The sequence below is a fragment of the Lissotriton vulgaris genome, chromosome 1_1, assembly GCF_964263255.1.
Source record: "Lissotriton vulgaris chromosome 1_1, aLisVul1.2, whole genome shotgun sequence".
In the NCBI taxonomy this organism is placed as follows: Eukaryota; Metazoa; Chordata; class Amphibia; order Caudata; family Salamandridae; genus Lissotriton; species Lissotriton vulgaris.
The window spans coordinates 516579680-516603182 of NC_141685.1; the positions used below are offsets into that span (position 1 = coordinate 516579680).

The 23503-nt window shown below is 43.1% G+C and overlaps 1 protein-coding gene across 1 annotated transcript in view; it reads right to left on the reverse strand.

The window, feature by feature from the left end:
* Positions 1–1160: 1160 nt before the first annotated feature.
* The window catches only part of LOC147747418 (uncharacterized), a 48236-nt gene continuing 25893 nt past the window's right edge, over positions 1161–23503 (reverse strand). The window contains exons 2-3 of the mRNA XM_086925581.1: positions 11862–12091; positions 1161–1966 (exon numbers count right to left, since the gene is read on the reverse strand). Of these exons, the coding sequence (XP_086781707.1) occupies positions 1161–1966; positions 11862–12091 (1036 nt within the window). The remainder of the gene's footprint in view (positions 1967–11861; positions 12092–23503) is intronic.

The window sequence follows — 23503 nt, forward strand, 5'->3', positions numbered from 1 at the left end:
ACAATTATCTGTTTGACAGGCCTGTACATAAGTACTTATTGTGGAAGTATGGTGGCTGACTCATTTTCACATAGCAATTGAGTGGATTTTCTAACAGACTCCAAGCTTGAAATTGGTCACGTTCTCACTTCTCCAAATGAAAGGTGTAACCGTGATCAAGGATCAGTGGTGTGGCAAGGCTTTGCCATTCGCTCAGATTCACATATGTGTCAGGTCATCTCTAATCTGACATGTCATGTAAGTCATCTTGCCATGGCTAATTCCGCAGCTAATTTTTTCCGTTAGTGTGTCAACATACATCTGGCACACTGAGCCACATCAATGACAGCCTTCAATGACATTAGAAAAGTGATAATCGATATGCTTCGGTGCCACAAGGCATTAAGGCATGAGGGCCACAGTCTTTGCAGCAGCACCGAAGTGTTTGTAGGACTTCATACATGAGACACCATTTGAGTGTTGAGTGATGTTGTTGCAATCACTGGTGTGAAGCATGTCCCTATTCCTATGCTTAAGTTAATAGAATTGTCTGCTACTTATCTTACCTTAGGATGTGCCTTATATGCCAGCCACGTACTGATGTTTGGCTTTCATACATACATGTGGTATGTCAGATATTTCATCATCACATACATACACCTTGGACTGACCCACATTTATGGTAGCGTGCAAGCAAATCTGCTTTTACCACTCACCCCCTCCTTGTACAAACTTGTAGTGTTAGTCATTCTAACTTATTAAATCATTTGTTATGTTGCACATTAGCAATGCTGTTGTACACACGTTACTAGTCACTTTATGAATGTTGCCAGTTGGAAATTGCATGTTGTGGTTGCAAATTAATGTAAGTGACACAACTTAGCAAGTACCAAGGTATGACAGGACTCTAATAATCAAGGGACACATACAGTAGGGTTGAGGATGTACATGCACAGTCCATACATAAACATGACATTTGTGACATGCATGAGTGAGTAGTTTTTTATTGTGTGATAAGGGAATGTCAACATCATACGTTCACCTCATGAATGGAGGCCATAGATAATTTATTTTACATCCATTGCCTAGCAGTAATTTGTTTTTCGTCATTACTGGGGTACAATGTCAGTATTATGAGCACCAGACTGTGTATATTTATTGTCCAGGTACAATGTGTGATGCTAACGCATGGTTCTGCGGAGGACTGGAAAATCTTCTGATTCTTCTTCATCAGATGTGTTTGTTGTCACAGCTGATGGTGTAATCAGTGGTGCAGTCGACACAAGAGGCATAGACACATCAGGGACTGCAGATGTTGATGGGATTGTACCTGCATCATGTTCCATGCCCATCAGGTACCGCATAAATGCACTCAGCATGACTTGGTGGTTTTCAAGCACAGCTGTAACATCCCGTTGGTAGTCAGCCAATTTTGTCAGGTATGCATCCTGTTTAGCATTCATTTCTTTGAGGGTGTCCTGAATTTCCCTCAGCCTGTTGGCCACTTTAAGGCTGGCACTTGTGTTAGGCATTTGTCTGTGCCTCTGCTGCATGACTTCTGAAATTTCATTCATGGCGTGAAACAAAGTATGTGGTGGTGCTTCGTTGCTGCTACCAGTTTGCGCACTGCCAGTATTTGATGTTAGGCAACGGAGCACTCCCTCTAGGGTGCCTGCCATGCTCTCTATCCCTTTACGCACCTCCTGTGCCAACTGACCCTGTACATCCACAACACGTTGTTCGAAGGAATTTAGCGTGTTTGGCGACTGGTGAGGCTCAGATGTTGTGGGAGGTGGCATAGGAGTGCTTTTATGTTGGGCAAGCGGAGATCCCACTGGGCTGCTTTGCCTTCTTGTGGGGGGAGAGGGAGTTTGTATTGATTGTAACAGGTCCTGGATGATTCCTGTGTCCAGACTTGTTACACTTTCACCGCCCTCATCATCGGATTCAAACATAGGTTCCTGCTCATGAGTAGGTGTACCATGCCCTGAAATGACAAATAGATGTATGTTTATGATCATGTCTGACATATGGTGTACAGATGCACAATTTTGAGTCATCTACCCTTTTTGACTTTGATGTGTGTCAACATGTCAAAGTTCAAGCTACACATCATCACTCATGTTAGCTAAAATGACATGGCATGAATCATTTGATGGATACAAAATGTTAGTCCAAAAACATGGCACAAGGGCAGACAGTGCTTGCACACTAGTAACATTCTACTTGAGTGCATGTCCTGATGTCTGTTTTGTTGGTGTGTATTGGGGACACATTCCAGCACAGTAGCAAGTCCATGTGGCAATTTGCACTCTATATGTGTGCAACAGGTATCAGGCCACAATTACTGAGGATGTGGGACATGGATTTCTTTCCATCTCACATCATCCCACCTGTCATAGCCATCACGGCTGTGTTTTTTGTGTGAGGCCCGTTTCCTGTGTCTTCATGCTAATTACGTTATATTTGGATAATCCACATTGCTCCTGGTATGTTGCTCAACCTACACCCAGCTCCCCCTGTGTGCCCCTGCTGCCGCTGCTGAGTACACACTGGCAGGTGTGCAGAACCACCACATTAGTGCCCCGTTAGTGGCCTCAGTGCAACTAGTTTTCACCCTGTTTGCACACCATTTTGTTTTCAGTGCCACTGTTCCACCACCCCATGCACACTTGCTGCTCCCGTATACCAGCTGCTCCTCCCTCCCACATCCCCATATGTGCCAAACTTTGCTCGACTGTGCTACTTGCGCACCAGAGGCACACCTTAAGCAGGCCAGGCTGCAGCCATCTGCACCTGGACCATGCCCAGCGCCAGGACCCCTTGTGGCCACTAATGAGACTACACCAGACTCCAGTACTACGCCTGTACCCTCCATGCACTCAATGCCGCCCAATACAACACTTGCTTCCAGGCCACCACAATAACATACACACGGGACCCTTCTCCTGTCGCACATGCAGCTTCACATGCAACTGAGCCACCAAACCGAGATGGAGTGGACCCAGCCACCTCCGATGCATTATCCACAACACCCACTCCACACGAACACAGCCCATGTGGCTCTGGGATCTGCTTGACACCTCCGCCCCAGATGTGTGATTATTAAACGTTACCTGGTGGAACTACTCCTCTGCGACCAACATCACCATAGACATCCCAGACAGCTACAAGTTCAACCGCAGGGATTGCGCTGACTGATTTGGTGGATGGGTCACCATCGACCACAAGTATCCCCTCAAGGTCGGCACCCATGCAGACAACATCATCAACACCGCCAACCACCTGCACATGAACATCCACACCGACACCCAACACCACCCTCAGGGAACCCTCGTGTACAGCACACCGACCCAGTGCTCAGTTCTGCAGCTCCATCAATGACCTCGCCAGAGCCCAAGCACTCCCCTCCACGCACTACATCCTCCTGTGGGACCTGACCTTACACCTCAAGGACAACAACGACGACAACTCCACCATACTGATCAACAACCTCACCAGACCCGGCTGCAGACAACTCAGGACCAAATCCATGCCGCCAGCCACAAGCTGTACCCCGTCTTCTCAACAGGCACACACGTCACCTCCAACCACACCACTGAACTGCACTCGACGGACCACCGCAGCATCAATTTTACCTTCTATTAATCAACCACACACCACCGCAGACAACTGCTGCCTCACCAATGCTGGGTAAAAGTAAAGGTAGACCAGCTGGTCACACCCCTCAGCCACAGCCCGAACTACAACCCCACCAACCCAGTCACCAGTGCCCAAACACTCTGACAGTGTATGTAGGACTGCACCAACACCTTTGCCCCACTCACGTCACCCTCCAACAGCCACACCTGCAACAGAGCCACCCGGTTCACCGACTACCTCCAGACCTACCAACGCACATGCCGGAAGATGGAGTGAACATGGCTCCATGGACACACACAGCACAACCACACAGTTCACAAGGACCCCACGTGTATACATCACCACCTCAACAGATTGGCAAAGAGCTCCTCCTTCCAAGCCTGTCTGGATACCAATGCACACAACAGCAATGAGGTATTCTGCATTGTTATTGAACAAAGAAACCCATGCTCAAACGTTATCAACATGCCACCCTCACAAGAAGTGTGGGACTCACTGTTCATCTTCTCACAGCGCACATTTGGTGACATCGATGACAGCTTCACCACCACAACCACCCCAACTATGCCAGACTCCACCTCCCCGGCAAGGACCACCAGTGCCAACCGCAGCACCTCATGGTACTACGTCGACAAGGACCCAACCGACAGGGTCATGAACTCCATACACTCTAGATCACCAGCAGTACCATCACCACACCACTTATTGTACAAAGCAGAGGAAGCAATCATACCACTACTACACATGTTCATCTACATCTTCTTCAATGCAGCAACATTCCATGACATATGGAAGCACACCACAAGCAATGCCCTCCTCAAGAGGCACAAGGCACACCCCAATGCCCTCGAGGACTCACAGCCCATCTTCCTGCTCACGTTCCCAACGAAGGTCATCTAGGTAATCATCAACATGCAATTGGGCCGCGAGCTGGTAGACCCCAACATGTTTGACCCGTCCCAGTCCGGATTCATACGTACATACAGCAGCAAGACAGTCCACATGTCCGGCACAGACCAAATCATGCAGCAACTAGCCAGCACCAAGACAGCAGCCCTCTTCCTCCTGGACTGGTCAACCACCTTTGACACAGTATGCCATCACACTCTGAAGACACACCTCCGAGAATCATGATTCCAATTGAAGGCCCTAGACTGGACAACGTCCTTACTCTCCGGCAGAACCCAGAGTGTCCGAAACCCATCCATCAAATCGGACGCCATCAACATCATCTGCAGCGTACCCCAGGGGTCATCCCTCAGCCCAACACTGTTCAACATGTACATGTCCCCCTCGTACACGTGGGCCGCCATCACAGCCTCCACATCATCTCCTACACCAACAACACCCAGGACATCCTCTCCATCACCAGGGACCCACACACACCCTGAACAAACCTCCACGAGGTAATGAAGTTCCTCACCAACTGGATGAGGAGCAGCAGTCTGAAACTGTACTTGGACATGACACAGGTCCTCATCCTCGGACCCACACCCTGGGTCTGGGACGACTCCTGTTGGGCAACCACACTGGGAACAGCAACAACACCCACTGACCATGCACACAACTTACAATACATCCAGTACTCCTCCCTCTCCATGTCTGAGCAGGTCGACGCCATCTCCTCCTCATGCTACAACTGCCTCCACATGCTATGCAGGATCCACAAGTGGATCCCCACCCCAGACAAAAATAACTGTGACGCAGGCCCTGAGCACCAGCAGACTGGACTACCGCAACGCACTGTACGCAGGATTCCCAGACAAACACCTACAACTACTGCAACGCATCCAATACACTTACAGCTCATTGATTGTCAACGTCCACCACCGCAGAAACATCATCCCCCAAATGTGAGACCTACACTGGTTCCTCATCAGCAAGTGGATTACCTTCAAGCTCCAGACCCAGACACACAATGCACTCCAGTAGGCCGGACCAGCCTACCTGTGCAGCAGACTCAGCTTCTACAACCCCACACGCCAGGTCCGCTCCACCAGCCTCCCCCTCACCACTGTCCACCACATCCTATGACCAACCTCCAGCAGCAGTTCCTTGTCCTACCTCGCCGCCAAGACCTTGCACACCCTCCCGACCCATCTACGGCAGACCCAGGACCTACTCCCATTCAGAAGACTCATCAAGACCTATCTCTTTGAGCGTTAGCGGCAGCCCCTTCCCATCAGAGTGGTAGATCCAACATGTGTTTTTACATGCTGAAGGAGTTGTTCCAAGGACACAGACTTCTGTATTCTCTGATTTTGATTTCATGCAGCTGTGGTTCATGCAGACTGCGACGTACTGCATTCCTCATTGTATTTCAAGTATTTGGTTGGTGTAGTCTTAGGTGTGAGAGAGTATGAGCTGTCTGTCATCAGCAATGGATACAATGTTGAGGCTGTGTTTGGTTTGAAATGGTGCTAAGGCAGCCCTGTTGATGTTGACAAGGGTCAGACACATAGATGGTCCCTCTTGCATTCAGCATTGGAATAACGTGATTTTAAAGGCGAAGGTTGTCAGTCTGATCCTTGGACCTCTTGGTGGGATGAGTGACCCAGTTAAGCGTTGTTCCTTTCAATCCTGCTTCATGTAGTGTAGCAAATCTGTGTGGTGCTAGTCTGTGTCAGAGCACACTCACAGCTCCTGGTCCCGGAGGGTGCAGATGTCACCTGTGGCTGTGAATAGGGTGATCTTGGTGCTGTTGTTGATGTAATGAGGACAGGGCTGTAGTGATCCCACAGGTGGCTGTATCTCATGTTGGAGGGGGTGCATTGAGCTGTGACTGGTGTCCCGGTGGGTATGGTAGTATGGCTGTTGTGTTGGGAGAGGTTTGCGTGGTGCTGCCTGTGGCATCTCATGTGTACGGCAAAGTTGTTGTAGTGACATATTTTTGTTTATGGTGAACTTTGTTGGACACTTATCACAGGTCTGTAGTGCCAGGGTGATGTCTGTAGCTTTGCAGCGTAGGTTGTTGTATTCATGCAGGACCTTGACGAGTTAGCAGGACTTTCCATTATGTTGGATTAATTATCTGTGGTACTCCCTCATTGCGTCCATGTATGTGTTTTACATTTCAGGTGTCTTGGTGTTTATACAGTTCTTACCAAGGTATCTGCTGGTGCCTCTTGCTTCTTAGAGATCAGTGCTCTACCATGCCGTGTCCCTGTAGTGGTGTTTGTTAGGCTTGCAGAGGGTGGAGGTCTGGTATGCGCAGTTGTGTATCCAGGTGTGACTTTCACTTGTAGTAACGCTGGTGTTGGCTGTGTTTGAGACCAGGGTGGTGGTTGAGGTTTGTCAGCAGTGTAGGCATGTGAAATGTCTGCGGGTCATGTTTGCAAAGGCCTGTTGTCATTCTCCAATGTTTTACATGTATGAGTGCATGGAGGCTGGCTGAGCTGCATCAGTGAATGACTGTATATCAGTTGCTGCTGGAAATGATTGCATTTGGGACCCAGATGTGCGCATTCACTTCCCATAGGCATGCCTTCAGCACACCATGTACATGCGTCTGCTGTGCGCTTGCACAGCGGCTGACATTGAGTAGGCTAATTGTGAGGTACAATATTCAGTGATGACGTAACACATGAAGACAGGGGTGGGGGCCTTAGTGGTAGTTCATAGACCATATGTGGAGTGTGGGCTCAGATGAGAGCACTGAACTGACTTATTATGGAGACACAAGGGATGAGTGACTGATGTGATCATGCTATGTGTCATCATGGCATGGGAGGGTGGGTAGGGGACATCTTAGATGACGTGGGTCATGTGCATATTGGCAAGAGGACTCAGGTACCAACCATGATGACCAGAGCAGTAATACCCACTTCCATGTTTGGTATGCAGCCTCCATGGAAAACATGGCCGACATTCCAGCATGTATTATCCCCTTTCCAATTACAAGTCACACCAGCACTTCATAGCGTTGTGATTGACTCAGAGTAGTGAGCCTGGCTGGCGAATTCCTTTAACGTGACACAAAGGCAGGGTTGCATAGGCTCAAGAGAAATGGGACACAGCTTTGAGGTGAGACTTCCTTCAATGTGTGCCAGATTCACAAAACAAACTTAAGACTCAATCCTAAACTTCATACATTTTTGGTGTTGACAGAATGCACTTACTACTTTTGGCATTCACAGAATGAACTTAGTACTTTTGGTATTCACAGAAGTTAGGATTTTGCCTTTAGTCTGTCTTCAGTCTATCTTCAGAGAAACTTTAGACAAAATCCTAACTTCTGTGAATACCAAAAGTATTAAGTTCATTTTGTGAATGCTAAAATTAGTAAGTGCATTCTGTGAATACCAATGTAGTAGTAAGTTTTGGATTGAGTCTTCAGTTCATTCTGTGAATGGCCCACAATATGTTTTGCAGCACACACTCACACACACATCCCTGCATCCATAAGACATTGATTGTTTTGTCTTGTATTTGTTAACTCACAGCTGTCCCCCCCAATTGCCAATGTTTATGTTTGCCACTGTGCCCCCATGGAGAGCAGCTGTGACACTCTTGTACCAAAAGGCACATACATGATACCAAAACATGCCATGTCATCACATTCCATTGAATTAATTGTTCATACTAGGCATGTTGCAACTGTAGAGTAGGTGTTGCACAGCGGAGACTTTAAATACACTGTTCAAAGTTCAGTGAGTACATGGACAAAGTATCTTTGTCACCACACACCCAGACCTGAAGCATTAAATACCTTTATGTACAACCACGACACACACAATTGAGTCAGATTAGTGAGTAATGCACACACCATTTTTCATAGCCAAAATTTATATACACAGCATGTGTTCTTATTCGGAAAATTTGACCCACTATTTCTCATGATGTACATCTATACAAATAATAGTTCAGACATATGTCCCCCCATGAAACAACCAATTGTTATTAATGTGACACATAAATGCACAACATTTTTGTTACTTTTTAAGATTTGTCACAATTTCTTTTTTTTCATACTGACACACATTACCACATGTAGTACTTACATCACAACATAATTGGGGTCACAAAGATGAATTTTGAAATTATATTTTGGTACACATGCATTGCATTGTTGACATTGTGCAGCATACATTGAAATGGTCATTGCATAAGACTACGGCAACCATACTGTACGCTGTTTGCGTTTGACTGGCTCAGGTCCACACTGTGAACCAAGGTTTATTCCTCTTGAACACTGCAACAATACAATGTCAGCTACCTCCTCACCTTCAACCCTGTACGCCACCTCACCTGCCAGGACGTAACTCTGCTACAGACATCACCATCACTGTCACGGACAACTTCTGTGTCACCTGCATGTGGCAGCACGACAATCATGGAAGAGGCATTGTTAACCCATACACTGGTACACTCAGAATGAGCAGCCACTCTAATGTGCCATGGTTGACCATGTACTACGACAAGTACATTATCGTGACCAGGCCCATGGCCATACTCAGCAGCACACTCATGTGCAGGACACACAGGCCATGTGCTCCATTCTCCAACACCATTGTTGACATCATTACACCCCAGTGTGTGACATCCACAGACAGCATCCCTCTCGATGACCTCCAGTTCCACCTCAGCAGCTTAAGTTACCTGACCAACAACACCTCCAGGTTAACTTCACTGACATCAGACACAAGCATCAAGGGACCTCAACATACCACTGAACAGGACATGGTTAAGTACCTGTAGTACAGCTGCAGGTACTTCTGATTCAGGTCTGACTTTATACTCTCCTGGCACTACCATCATTGAATGCATGACATATGTGACTTGACCAGCAATCACCACTGCCATCCTTGCGCCCTCTTGCAGCTGGAGCAAGGACACTGCATGACGTCTCATCCACTCCTTGTGCAAAGACAGTCCACCAATGCTTAAATACTTGTGACACTACAGCACACAAATAGCACTGTTAGGATCTCGAATGACACCATCATTTCTCCACCCCTCATGAATGTACTTGCATCCCTACTTTCCCCCTACCTCATGGCAGCCATGTATGTGGGCAGTGCCATTGGCATCGTCTGCCACTATGCATTGGTGGAGTTGCGGCATGGTTGTGCATACACTGACAGTATGATTTGTAATGGATCTGTCACTGCTTGAATCATGGAGCAATGTCCAGTAGGTACTGTACATCCATGCTATTGCAAGGAGGGACATGGTGAGAAGTGTTGCCTCGCTGTCTTCTTGCAGCAACAATTTTCATGGTTGCGCCATAGGAATGCACACAATATTGTTGTTGTTGAACATTTTTTGAGTGTATCTTTGTCACAGGGCAACCCTGTTACCTTGTTTGGAGCGCTGTCCAGTACCACTCCCATGCATATATGTTGTGCCACGATTTGTCACCTTCCTTAGAGACATGTATGTTGTGGCTTTACATTCCGGGACCTATTGTGCATTTGCATGACTTTGCTTGTTTCTCTCATGTCTGTGACAGCCTTGCTAATCTTGCAAGGTGCAGTTAGTGAACTTGTTGGCATTATTTGGATACGTCACGCCTACTTTGCATGTCATTGCCATAGTTTTGTTGGGAGATGCAATGCCATTGGCATAGAATTTGCTATCACTCCTGAGCATTTGCTCTCATCTGTATGCAACAGCTTACTAATGTGATGAAACATTCTTGGCACTTAAGCTACACAAACAGCGCTGCAGACTGGCTGATGATCCATTTGTATAATTAACTATGGTGCATATTTGCTGGATGTTTAGCAGCTGGACTGCGCCCATTGCAATATAGGTGTGCTGCAGTGCATGCATACGTACAGACCATGAATGGAGGCATTCGGTGAGATGGTGCGCATTCCTGCACACTATTGATTTTGGATGTTCTTTCACTGCAAGAACACCATTGGTACACTTATGTTATTCCCATGGTCGTGACAACATAGATGTGCTGTATTCACTGTATGTCAATACATGTTGTTATTCATGTTATATACGTCATTCATCCAGATGTAGCTGGTCAGTGCTTAAATAATGCATTCATGTGAGGAGCATCATTCAAGTACAGCAAACCTTGGTGCAGGCCTCTCCCGGTGACACTGCCTCACCCCTATACCTACCATGAAGCAGGTGTGTGGTACTGACACAATTGGCAGATGCTAATGTATTTCCAAATTTGGGATGGATTGCACATCACCACTACTGATATTTTTTTTGGGATGTGCAGACCCACCATGCATATGTTATGCATGATGCTTGTGTAATGTGGCACAGGGCTTCACATGCTGAGTAACATTCCTGAGTACTTTCCCTTACATATGCAGATAATGTGGCTGAAACCATCATGCACAAAGTCGTACAATGACTGATTTTGGGCCTGCATGGGGTGACTATGAGTAGGGTCTCTTTATTGGTGTCACCTGTCCTTCACAACGACACAGGTGCACAATGCTTGGCATGCGCCGACCCAGGCAGACTTGCACCATGTTGCAGGGGGTCCAGCGGTGCAGGGGATCAGTGTTTGTGTGCAAGTAAGGGACACATTCCTGCATGATGCAGTCATCAAAAGAATTTTCCGCTTTCTATGTGTCCACTTGAATGCAAAAGCGATATGTTGGGTATATCAGAGAGGGAAGAGTAAGTATTTATTCAGGTTGTGCATGCCTTACATAGACCCTGTGTATGCATATCTTTGTGGCGCAGCATGATAGTTACAGTTTGACTTTGCTATTGTACATTGTTAATTGGACATGGATGTTTCTGGGTACACCCCCAGCAACAGCCCTGGAATTGCGCTTTCTCACACTTTAATGTGGGAATGATGCAATGACATGATATGTTGTACTATGTTACATGGCCGTCTGTGGCCTATTATTGTGGGTGTGGCACATTGTGTCACCACTACCTGAACAAATTAACATCCTGCCAGCACAGTGGTAGCAGTCCAAGTTATACAAGTGTGAAACTTGGTCTGTAGCAGGATGTTGTGTGATTGTTTTTCATGAGGGTAGTTGTATATTTGCACTTGCGTGTGGCACTTGTCAGGTGCAGCAGTGGGCTGGGACTTCACTTTGGACATATATTTTTACTTTGACAGGGGTAGCTGTTTACCAAATGTAACATGTGCATGTCCCTGGTACAATACTTTTTTAAGACCCTTCACAGTTCATGACATTGCATGACTTCTCTTTCCACAACACGTCAGTAATTGAGCCAGCCACCTTAGTTTATGCACTGCACAACATTACCTTCTTTGCACATTTCCCCTTGTAGGGACTTACCCTGTGTGTCTTGCAGTTCCTCATGCTGTGCACTGTCCTGTCCTGGAATTCCAACCACCAACTCCTCTGGGATGACTGCCGCAACCCGCTCCTCAAGGTCAACCAGCTCTTCCTGTTGTGATGGGCTGCCTCCTCCTGTCACCCCAGCTTCTTTGCGGTTTTTTGCCATTTTTTCTTTTGTCCTGCGCTTTATGTCATTCCAGCGTTTCTTGAGGTCAATGACTGTCCGCCTAGATTGTGCCACACAGATGACCTTTGTCAATATGGACTGCCAAATAGCCTCTTTTTTTGATAGTGGCAACTTGGAACTTGCAAAAAGCTGGTGCTGGTGGTGTCACCTCATTTATGAGTATGTTGTTCTCCTCAGCACTGAAATTAATTTAGCGTTTTCTCTTTCCATGTGTTTCTCCCTGTGTTGCAGGCTGGGCATCCTGGCTGCCATGTGGAAGGTTCCCTTGACTGCTGCTGTGTCCTTCAGGCTCCATGGTAGCAATTTTTTCCATTTGCGGGAGAATTAGGAGATGGATGCGTGTATTTTTGGCGTTTTCCGGATTCTGACGCAACGTGATAGTGGCGCAGCGACGCGTACACTTGCGTCAGTTCCGCGATTGCGACTTACGGCACTTTTCCCGCACTTGCGTGACTTTTCGGTGCGTCATGACGGCAGCGTCTGCGTCACTTTTTTCCGCCTTGCGGCGTAACTTGCGGCATGGTGCGCCATTCCATTAATCTGACGCATCCGCGGCGCAACATTCTGACGCAGAGCGTCGTACGGAATTGTGATGCATCCCTGCTCTTGCGCAAGGATGCGTCACTTTTCATAAATGAGGGCCTAAATGTCTATCATTCTTTATTATCGCTCTACAAACCTTAGCTGGTTTCACTTTCACCAACAACCACCCATGCGGCTACTCCTTCCTTTATATTGGCTTTGGGTTTGACACAAACACCGCTGATGATTCTTGCTATCCACTATATCTATCCACCCATATTGTGTCGCCCACCCAGGCAGGCATCTTTTTTCACCTTCCACCGATCCTTCAACAATCCATGCATCGGATTCCCATCAGCCACCTTCATGCTGCTTCCAAAGTATCCTTCTATGGTAGTCGTATTACATCTCTTTCGTCCTTCCTCCTTCCACCCTAGTTCACTTCTTTCCCATTTTGTTCAACACATCCATCAAGGTCATCTGATCAGACTTTTAGTCCTCTCCATAACTTTCACAGCTGAATTGGAGTCTGATAGAAGAGGCCTTGTTTACTCAACTCACGCTGGTAATGCTATTGCTAATGCATTGGTAATGCCAAGTAAAGGGTGTCTCATTCAACCGTTGTATATTGTCCAGTACACCTTCAAGTTCATACTTACTTAATAAGTCTCAGAGTACAGTGAGGAAAATGTTCCCCTTCCACCTAGTAATGCGAAAAAGTAATGAATATAACTTACCGCCGCCCACTGCTAATGTTTCCTCCCCCACTGGTGCTCCTGCAGGAGCCGCAGCTCCTGCCCCCTCCTGCTTGGCAACATTTCCATCGCCGCTGGCCCTGTCAGCACTGGTTGTTGGTAGTGGTTGTGCACCTATAAAAACAAGCACACCTTTTTAGATGCCTGCAAACCTCCCCCTATTTTACTAGTTTTTTCACCAGGAAGGAAGATTGAATAAACAGTTAAGTACAACATAAATCATCACTAGTCCAAATTGCGTACCACAGCAGAATCAGTAGACAGACTTTAGTATTAATTTATTATATGGTCCCTAGGCTCATCTCATCTCTACTCCTACTCTAGTCTTTGGAAAGTTAGCCTGAGGCATGTAACCATTTTAGATCCATGTCTGCTGTTTTGTGCATGTTACCTCGCAGCTTGTTGTGCAGTAAGACGCCTTTGAGGCCACATGAATGTTGCATACAACTGAAGAGGTTGAAAAACAAGGCACGTTTTTGTATGGAGTTTGGTTAGTCCCTATTGCTTATCCATAATGTTACACCTTTTGGCATGACTGCAAAAAGCTTGCATAGTTGTATTTCATACTGTCTAATGTGCATCATTTTTCTCATAATAGGCAGATGAGAAGATTGCCTTCTACGAACCAGAGATTTGCAGAGCTTACGAAAGATGCATGTGTAACCCGTATACGTTCAACAGTGTCTCCCACAATTCCCACAGTTCCCTATTGTGCACTAGTTGTACAAATGTATAGTTTTAATCTTCTTTATGTTGCATGGTTGAGCTGGATGTATTTTCATGGAACAACTTACAAAGCTTGTTGTTATCTTAAAAAAAAAGCTTTTGAACTTGCACATAGACTCTGTGGTATAGTTTGAGTGTCTGCGGTGTTGTGGACTTACACGAGTGAGAGAGCGAAAGGGTGTTACTTATGTTCTGGGTTGTGTAATAAAATCATTGGGTATCACTATCTTCGTGTAGGGGGTCGGGAGTGGGACAAATGACTAATGACTGAGACACTATAGGTAGTCTGTCAGTGAATTGTGGGTTCTTCTGAGTTCTGTGCCTGAGGTGTAAGTAAGGTCCAACTTCCCTATCACCAACATCCTATTTTCTTGTGCATAGTTATGTATGTGGCTGTGCAGAGAATACCCACAAGAGCAGTAGTAGTAGCATACTAACCTAACAAAAAATACTACACAAAAATCTGGTTGCGCATTTTGTTGGAGGGAATTGACAAATCCTAGAGATTACGGAGTACAGCGCAAAAGACAAGAGTGGACGCAGTGGGTACATCTATTCTAGCACAGCTTTATTCAAAAGAATACCTTAACTAAAGAGTGGCCAACAGAGCATGCTTAGCTACAGACAGTCTAATAGTAGTAGCAAAGAGAGTCATAGCAGAAGCAGTTTGAAGGAACTGAAAGGCAGGGATAGATACCCAAAATTTGGAAAGCATAATGAAGAAGCTTTTGTTTAAATTGAATTAGGAAGGAAGCTTAATTAATAGGTTGGAAAAAATAAGGTGCGTTAAAAAGTTAGGGAAATATAAGTGTTAATATTAGAAGCACTGTAGAGCTTACTGGGGCCAGCAGCAGGATCCTTGGTAGAAGAGCGCTCTGGTGGTTGTCCCGCCGACTCGGACCCCATCTTCTTGCCCCTGGGTGCTGATCATGTAAGAAATAATAAAGAAAGAGAAAAACATTGAGTGCTGTGAAACAAATACATAATTTAAAAAACTGCTGAAACATTTTAGGAAACAGCAATTGCAATAAAATTGACCAATCTAAATGACTACTGGCTTGCAGGATTCACGGACCGTCTACTTATAGAACACTAATCAAATGTTCCATAATCATTCTGATTGCAGAATACTAACTAACAAAGCCAGTACCACCTGACCTACACCACCTATTCCAGACTGGCAAAGTGTTCAGTAAGTCGGCATTTCTAGTTTATTTTTGCCAGAAAAAATGCATTGATGAGATGGAGGACACATGCATAAATTTGTGCATACACCAAATTGTTGGTTGGTTGCGTAATATGTTGTTCTGCTACTGACTGACAATGCTATTGCTGCTAAGCCTGCCACTCACTAACCAAACTACAAAAAGGTTCTATGGAGGGCTGGGGTAAGAACTAACTGAGCATTCATTGGCAGAGGAGGCGTCATGCAGACCGTGAAAAAAATATGACCTAATACTAAGTAAACCTATATCCATCCACCACTATTTCATTGAAGGACAATGGAAGGACTAGATTCTAGCAATAGCATTAACTAACTTCAGTTCTCTAAAGTAAACTCTAACAGCAATAATCAGCCCAAGCTAGCGCAAAGTTACAAACAAGAGAAGCGCTGAGCAGCACCTGTGTCATACAATCACAGAAGATTTTGAAACGGAATTGATCTGCAATGTAACTAAGAGTACCAGTAATCGTGTTACTTATTCGTCCAAGAATTATGCTGGGTCAAATAACTGAATACACAGGAACCAACAGCACTTTCACTTCTGGATATTTTTAGCTTTTGTTTTCAAACGTGAACCATGGTCACTGTATGCTGCATGTAGCCTTTTTATTTTTGTGTTTTTTTAATAAAGTTAAGTGACTTTTGAGGCATTTCAAATATGTGGAATACAACTTTAAGCGTTCCGATCACGTGTTTACCTCACATGACGTTCTCCGACGCAGCACACATGTCTTGGTGTCAAGTCAGGGTTCCGCTGCGAAAAGAATCTGTGAGTTCAGTTCGGGAATTTCCTCTCATGTACGAATGGTTTGTTTGTCCCCCTTCCTTTTGGAGACTAATAGTCGGTCATTTTTATTTACAGATCACGTACGGCAGGATTACCACATTTGAATCTTGGCTGAATTATCACAGTAATAGGACATACTTTTTTCACTAACACTGAGGGACTTGTTAGACTCTCAATTTTGCATACAAGTTGTTTTACTTTTACTTATCGTTTCGTTGTTCACTTAGGTAGAGAGATGCCTCGTGGGGAGATACGGTCTTACTGGCATTTCCCTTTAATTCTTGAGGTAATTGTTGGCCAATTTTATGAATATTCATGGGTATTTGGTTTACCTTGCTGAGATTGGTTCCATATACATAACGATCACAAGGGGCTCTCTCCACATGGATTTGTCTTTAAACATTGCTAACCTTTCATGCATCTTGAGAAGCACTGTTGGTCACAAAGTAACCAACGTGAGTATTACGTCTGGTTCAACTTCACCCTTCACTTTCTGGTACCTATTGGGGACACGGTTTCTTTCTTCAACCTGCTTGATCAACACACTTTTAATTGTCGATAGTGACTGCAAACACATATATCAGTATTACTAATATTGTTTCATTGAGCATTCCTTTTATAGTTTGTTTCTCTGTTCCAGTCGGTCTACTACAGAATTCAAGAATACAGTTTGAAAAGTACACAAATGTTATGCCCCTGATCTAGGGTTGTACTCGTAATGCATTGGGTTTATGTTAAAACTTAAGCCTAAATAGAGGCCTAACATGTGATTTATACATTAATTGTATTACACTTTTATTTATATTTGGATTTCTAATCTTGATGTTTCCATTGAAGTAATAACTTTGAAGATGTTTGTTTAACTGATTTAGTAAAGGATGGGATGAATGTACTATGTTACTGATTATATGGTAGATATTCTTGAGATTTTTGTTCCTACTGTTTAATCATTTGAAAAAGCCCTAGGGATGCTACACAGAAGTGTGCTGAATGAAAGGGACGGAGTTCTCCGCACCTTTTCCATATCTTAGTATCACAGGCCCTGTAGGCTGGACCTTAAGCACCTCAGCAGCACGGCTTTTGACAAATAGATCACTTTAGCATACTTTATCAAATTCTTTATAATAGGTGTGCTGGTTGATACCCCATTTTAACAAAGTTAGATACCATGTGGTGCCTGCCATATGGTGCAGAGATATGTAGGGGGACACAACATGTGCCCCTAAACCCAAAATAAAGGGCCAGGGGGGCCCGCTACGTGCCCCCATTGTCGATTTCTGACTGCCTCTCCATGGCGGGTGAACCGCTATGAAACGGCTGGCAGGGAGGTATATCATAACACCTATGGCAGTACCTGTTAGGCACAGCCAACATTGCAGGGATTGTGAGGCCCTCAGCCCCACCGGCAGACTCAAGGAGCCCGTCGGATGCATGGAGATTGGGGTTTCCAACTGCCATCACACTGCCCACCATTGTAATTTGGTGGGCTGGAATCCTGTCATTGATGGCGGTGAGACCGCCACTAACAAGCTGTCAGTGGCGGTCTCACAGGCATCGTAATCGGCCCCTTAATCTCTGAAATGAAAGTAAAACTCTTCTAGTGGGAAAAGGTCAATAAAAATGGCTGTGAAAGGTCATCAACTTTGGATGTGACTTGGCAAGCCTGGATTTCAAAGCCAAGGTTGCTTCATAGGTCATATTGATTTATCACCTTATCCCAGTCCGAATGATTACTTCTATGGGAAACACTGTAATCTGTGTATTTCAAGAAACTAGGGCCGTAGATAAGTGTATATTAAAGGCTACACCTAATATTCTGTGGATGCTCTCCCTCCAAAACGACAGGCAGGGCCAGTGGCGGATTATTAATATTCGTTAAAACACCACAGCCTGAGATATAAGCAACTTTTAATAAATTCACCTGGCATTATGGACGTTCAGTTTACATTTCAGTCTGGCCTAATCCTGACCTTGCTAAATGTTTATGCTAGGTCAGAACCTTTTAGCAGTGAATCTGCAGTAGTTTCACTATTATACGATTTAGTGGGAGGTTATCAAGTGAATTCCAATATTATAGTCGCAGGGGACTGTAATGCTGCGTTTGAACCCTCCGCTCTATTAAGTGCTTCACTCAAAGAGGACGAGATATGGGGCATCCCCAATTTGGTAGCTGTTAAACATGGTCTATGTTATTCCAACGTTTCATTGCAGATTGCTTTGTTAACTACTGGTAGGAGTCTGAGGGCCTGTAACAGGAGAACCCCTTCAGATATAGGAAGAAAGGCCACTTTTAAGAGGGGTACCTACACAAGCATCATAGATTATATTTTTGTTAATGTTAGACTATGGTTATTAGTGGAAAATATGATTAGTGAACCAAGGACAGACAGCGTTCATAACTCTTTGTTTTTAAAATTGAAGGGTAAGGACCTGGATAGGGATGTTCATTGCCATATTTCCAAATTAATAGAGCTGAGCCCAACCAACAACCAAAGAAGAGTCACGTGGCCTAAAATTCAAGTAGACCCGGACCTCCACACTAGAATTTACACGTTCTTAGTGGCCTCTTTAACCAATATGTGTAGCCATAAGGATATTCCTCAATTATGCATTGACTAGAGATGTTTATCTCCTTAAATCCCACGTTACTGGCACGATAACTCAGGACACTGTTAATTTAATTGCACATACTGACTCAAGAGATGCCTTTCTAACTTGACATGTTTATTTTCTTAATCCCGCACTATAGGCACGATAACTCCGTAAACGTTTTATTGTAACTGCACAAACTGACTCGAGAGATGGTTATCTCTTTACCGATGTATAAAACTGTCATACCCATTATCTACATTGCACTAACTGGCCGAGTTGTACTGCCACGTTGCTTAACTTAAGAACCCCTCACGTACGCGCCTTCACACAGTTGGCATTTTAACTTATGAGGCACCCAGCGCACAGAGCGGTACCGCGCTGCTAATGCTCTTTAACCCAAAAGGCATTAATTTTCATTTTTTTAGTAAACACACGCTGACTGACCACAGACTCCAACCGGCTGATGGAGATCTAACGTCCAGGAAAGAAATCCATTAAGGTTAGTTGACTTTTGGGCCCTTGCCCAACACCTAAAGCTTCAGCTAATTTGCATTTAGATACTTAAGCAGCTCGTGTTACCCCCCCAGGTAACTTGGACTGATTTGCACAGACCTTTATACCGGTGCACAGACAAAATATCGACTCCAAAATATCGAATGGACAAAATATTGAGTTAAAAATATCGACAATAATAAAATATCGATAACAAAAAATATCGTTGGTCAAAATATCGAATAAAATAATGATAAAAAAATATCGAGTACAAAAATATCGACTTAAAAAAATTGACAAGACAAAATATCAATAAATAGTCAAAGTAAAAAATATCGATAATATGTAGAAAAAAGGTTAAATTTTTTTATTGTTTTTATTAATAGTAATATAAATTGTAGTTAATGTTTAGGAGCGGGATGTTGGGTTAATAGGGGATAAGGGTGGGGAGTCATTTAATAATAATTAATTAATTAATATATGTTTGTAAATATTTTTAATGAATAATTGGTAATTAATTAATATTAATTAGTTAATTAATTAATATAATTTTGTACATATTTTTAATTATTAATCAATTGGTAATTAAATAATATTAATTAGTTAATTACATTATTAGAGTAATTTATTTATATATATAATTTTTAATTATTGTTAATTAATTAATTGCGAAAAAATAATATTAATTATTAAATTAAATTAATTACAGCTAATGTGCTAATATATTTACTTTATTGTTATTGTTAATTAATAATTAATTGGTAATTGAATAATATTAAATAATTTTGGGTAAAGAAGTATTTTTAGGGTTCAGGGTCAGTTTTGGGTTTTTGGGTAAAGGGGTATTTTTAGGGTTCAGGGTCAGTTTTCAGTTCTTGGGTAAAGGGGTATTTTTAGGGTTCAGGGTCAGTTTTCAGTTTTTGTGTAAAGGGGTATTTTTAGGGTTCAGGGTCAGTTTTCAGTTTTTGGGTAAAGGGGTATTTTTAGGGTTCAGGGTCAGTTTTCAGTTTTTGGGTAAAGGGGTATTTTTAGGGTTCAGGGTCAGTTTTGGGTTTTTGGGTAAAGGGGTATTTTTAGGGTTCAGGGTCAGTTTTCAGTTCTTGGGTAAAGGGGTATTTTTAGGGTTCAGGGTCAGTTTTCAGTTTTTGTGTAAAGGGGTATTTTTAGGGTTCAGGGTCAGTTTTCAGTTTTTGGGTAAAGGGGTATTTTTAGGGTTCAGGGTCAGTTTTCAGTTTTTGGGTAAAGGGGTATTTTTAGGGTTTAGGGTCAGTTTTCAGTTTTTGGGTAAGGGGGTATTTTTAGGGTTCAGGGTCAGTTTTGGGTTTTTGGGTAAAGGGGTATTTTTAGGGTTCAGGGTCAGTTTTCAGTTCTTGGGTAAAGGGGTATTTTTTGGGTTCAGGGCCAGTTTTCCCTACTGTTGCACCCACTGGAGTTGGAATAGTAATTTTAACCCCTACGCTATCCAATGCTTTCCCTACGCTTGCACTCTTTGGAGTGGGAATAGTATTTTTTAGACTTCTGGTATCGTACGGTAATATAATAGTATCTTATTTAATTATAGTATGTTACTATATATATATGTTTTAACAAATAAGATTGTAAAAAAATATTTTTATTACTTTCATTTATAATTTAATTATTATAAGTTAATTTAAGTATTTTTAAGTATATTTTAGTAATTAAATTTGAATATTAATTTAATTTAACACTGTTTTTAATAAAGTCGATATTTTTTACAACTATATTATTGTAAACGATATTTTGTACTCGATATTTTTGTACTTACCTGTTTGTAGATACAAAGTCGATATTTTGACTGTCGATATTTTGTCCCTGGATATTATTTCAGTGATCCCTTTATACCGCCTCTGCAGTGACTATTTAGCATTCTGTATCTCGGCAAGCCAATCTCCATTTCTTAATAATTCACCTTGGCTTCCGTTCCGTTTTTTAACACACACCTGACCAGACTCTTATTTCCAATGAAACCAACAGGCTACATACCTCGGCCCCCCCTTGTCCTGAAGAAGACCCACTTAGACGCATCACACACTGTGCTATAATGTGGGTCAAAACGTCGACGCACACAATATGTCTTTACACTGCCCATGAATACAAGGAAACTATTGAATTGACTCTGGGCCATATGTACAAAATTGTCAAGACGAACCAGAATTTTCTCCCCTTGATCACGCACTGCAATTTTTGTACCGTACATAGTGTGTTTTTTGTATCACCTATCACCACAAGTCACCACTCTCACTTAATTCCCTTTTTGCGCAACTAAATATGTATATTGCTTTAGCCTTCAATATTTGATATTAATCTCAAATATATAATTTGAAACCTATTTCCGGTGTGTGTTACATTATTCTTTTACCAAAAGACTTTTGATTGTGATTACAAGCGGATACTGTTTTGAATCCAAAAAAGAAATTGGTATACCTGACAGAACCGTTGTTTTTGTTCAATCATAAACAGAAACATCAATCTCAGCATATGTTAGAACCCATATTCACCTTCTCAGAACACTCTCTGACCACTGACACAATTCCATTTGTGAGCTCAGGTCATCTAAGTCGCCAGTTTCAAATTGACATATCAGCTCTAAACAACACTAGAGGAGTCAATAGTACATAAATATAGAAAAGAAGCAAAATTATATTTAGAATTCTTCCAAAACCATTCAGTAGACATTCAGAGGGAGACCCATCAGTTATCCTGGATTCAATCACATCAATATTACTAAAGTGTTTGTTATGACTTTGTCAGCAATGGAATGAAAAGGATCTTCAGTCTTTACCCTAATACAATAGCTGGTTTTCATATGATCTTGCTGGGCTCAAGTTAGAAATCTACCAATGTGAAAGATGGTGCCGAGAATCTTATGCAAGATGTCTCCTAGCTGCCTGCACAAAAAAGACACACCGTCATAAAACTTTACTTTTTTTACCCGAATTTGCAGAAGGCCAAATGTGTCAGAAAACTTACAAAGCAATTTCAGAACTGCAAGCGCCATATGTAACTCAGTCAGCATTTTTGCTACTTAGTTAAATTGTGGATTGAGTTAAAGGTTAGGAGATTTATTCCCATTAAGCACAGGAAGTTATTTGAATGACTATCAACTTAATGACACAAATTGACATTGAGGGCTCCATACTGCCCTCGTAAACCCCACTTCTAAATAAATTGCCTATTAAATCTGATGATCTTGGTTAATTTCGATCTCATCTCTTTTCTTCTTAATTGGAAAACTGCCTTTTCCTCAGCTTCAAAGCTCAGCTTCAAAGGTTCATAGAGAAAAATGGTCCAATGCATACTTTGCAGCCGGAGTTTCAAATCAGACTAGTGAATAGTGAATTAACACACCTTTAAGTGCTAGAAGATATGAGGAACTAAGTGGATTGTTATGATGTCAGAGGACTTATGTTATTAGATCTTTCTGTCACCACCAGCACTCTTGCTCCTTCCATTCTCATCACATGACAGGCTGAACTTGGTAATTCAAACGCTATTTCTGAAAGCCTAAGGTTGTGGTTAATGGATAGAATTCAGCAACTGTTTCATATACAGTGTCTGACAGTTGTCAATACGGTCTCCACTCTTATTTAACATCGCTGTGTCTCCCCCAAGTAGATTGCTTCAGCTGGTCAGAGTTTCCATCTATAGATGTCCTGTGACTTACAATTGGTCTTATGACTGTAACAATCGACAATCGACACATACTGATGGGGGAAGATGTGTCAGACAACATGATGGACTGTGTCTCTCTCAGAAATTGTTGGATGGCTACATAAGTCTCAAACCTGAACCCTTTAGAGACTGAGCTTCTCATCATCAAATGGAAACGCTACTCCTGAACTGTGAACACATGGCAAACAAGTATGTGCCACTGCTTGCTTCGTCCAGAATTATGTATAACTTTTTATATTTATTGGCTACTAAATCGAGTTGGTAAAGTACCCTGTAGATGCTTCCTGCAAATAAAATCTCTTAAAACAGTTCTGCCTTTCAATAAATCTTGTCACCATGTGCCAGTGGTTAACTTTCACATACCATTCAAATTAGACCACAATTTGGTCTTCCTTGGCACATCAGTCAAACTTTCTAGACATAATTCAACTGGTCACGTGGTACACCAGTTGTTCCTCCTAGCTGATCAATCATGACAAGACCGCCAAGTTGTTCTGGGCTCTACCGGTTTTCTGTGTGTCATCGTGTAATATTTATCATACAGGTAATAATACATACTCTTATATTTCAAACTAAACTCTGATTTTATCAGGAGTCATTTTGAATTTGCTCAACACTGTATGTCATCTACATTCTTTTCAGTTGCAATAAAGTCAAAAC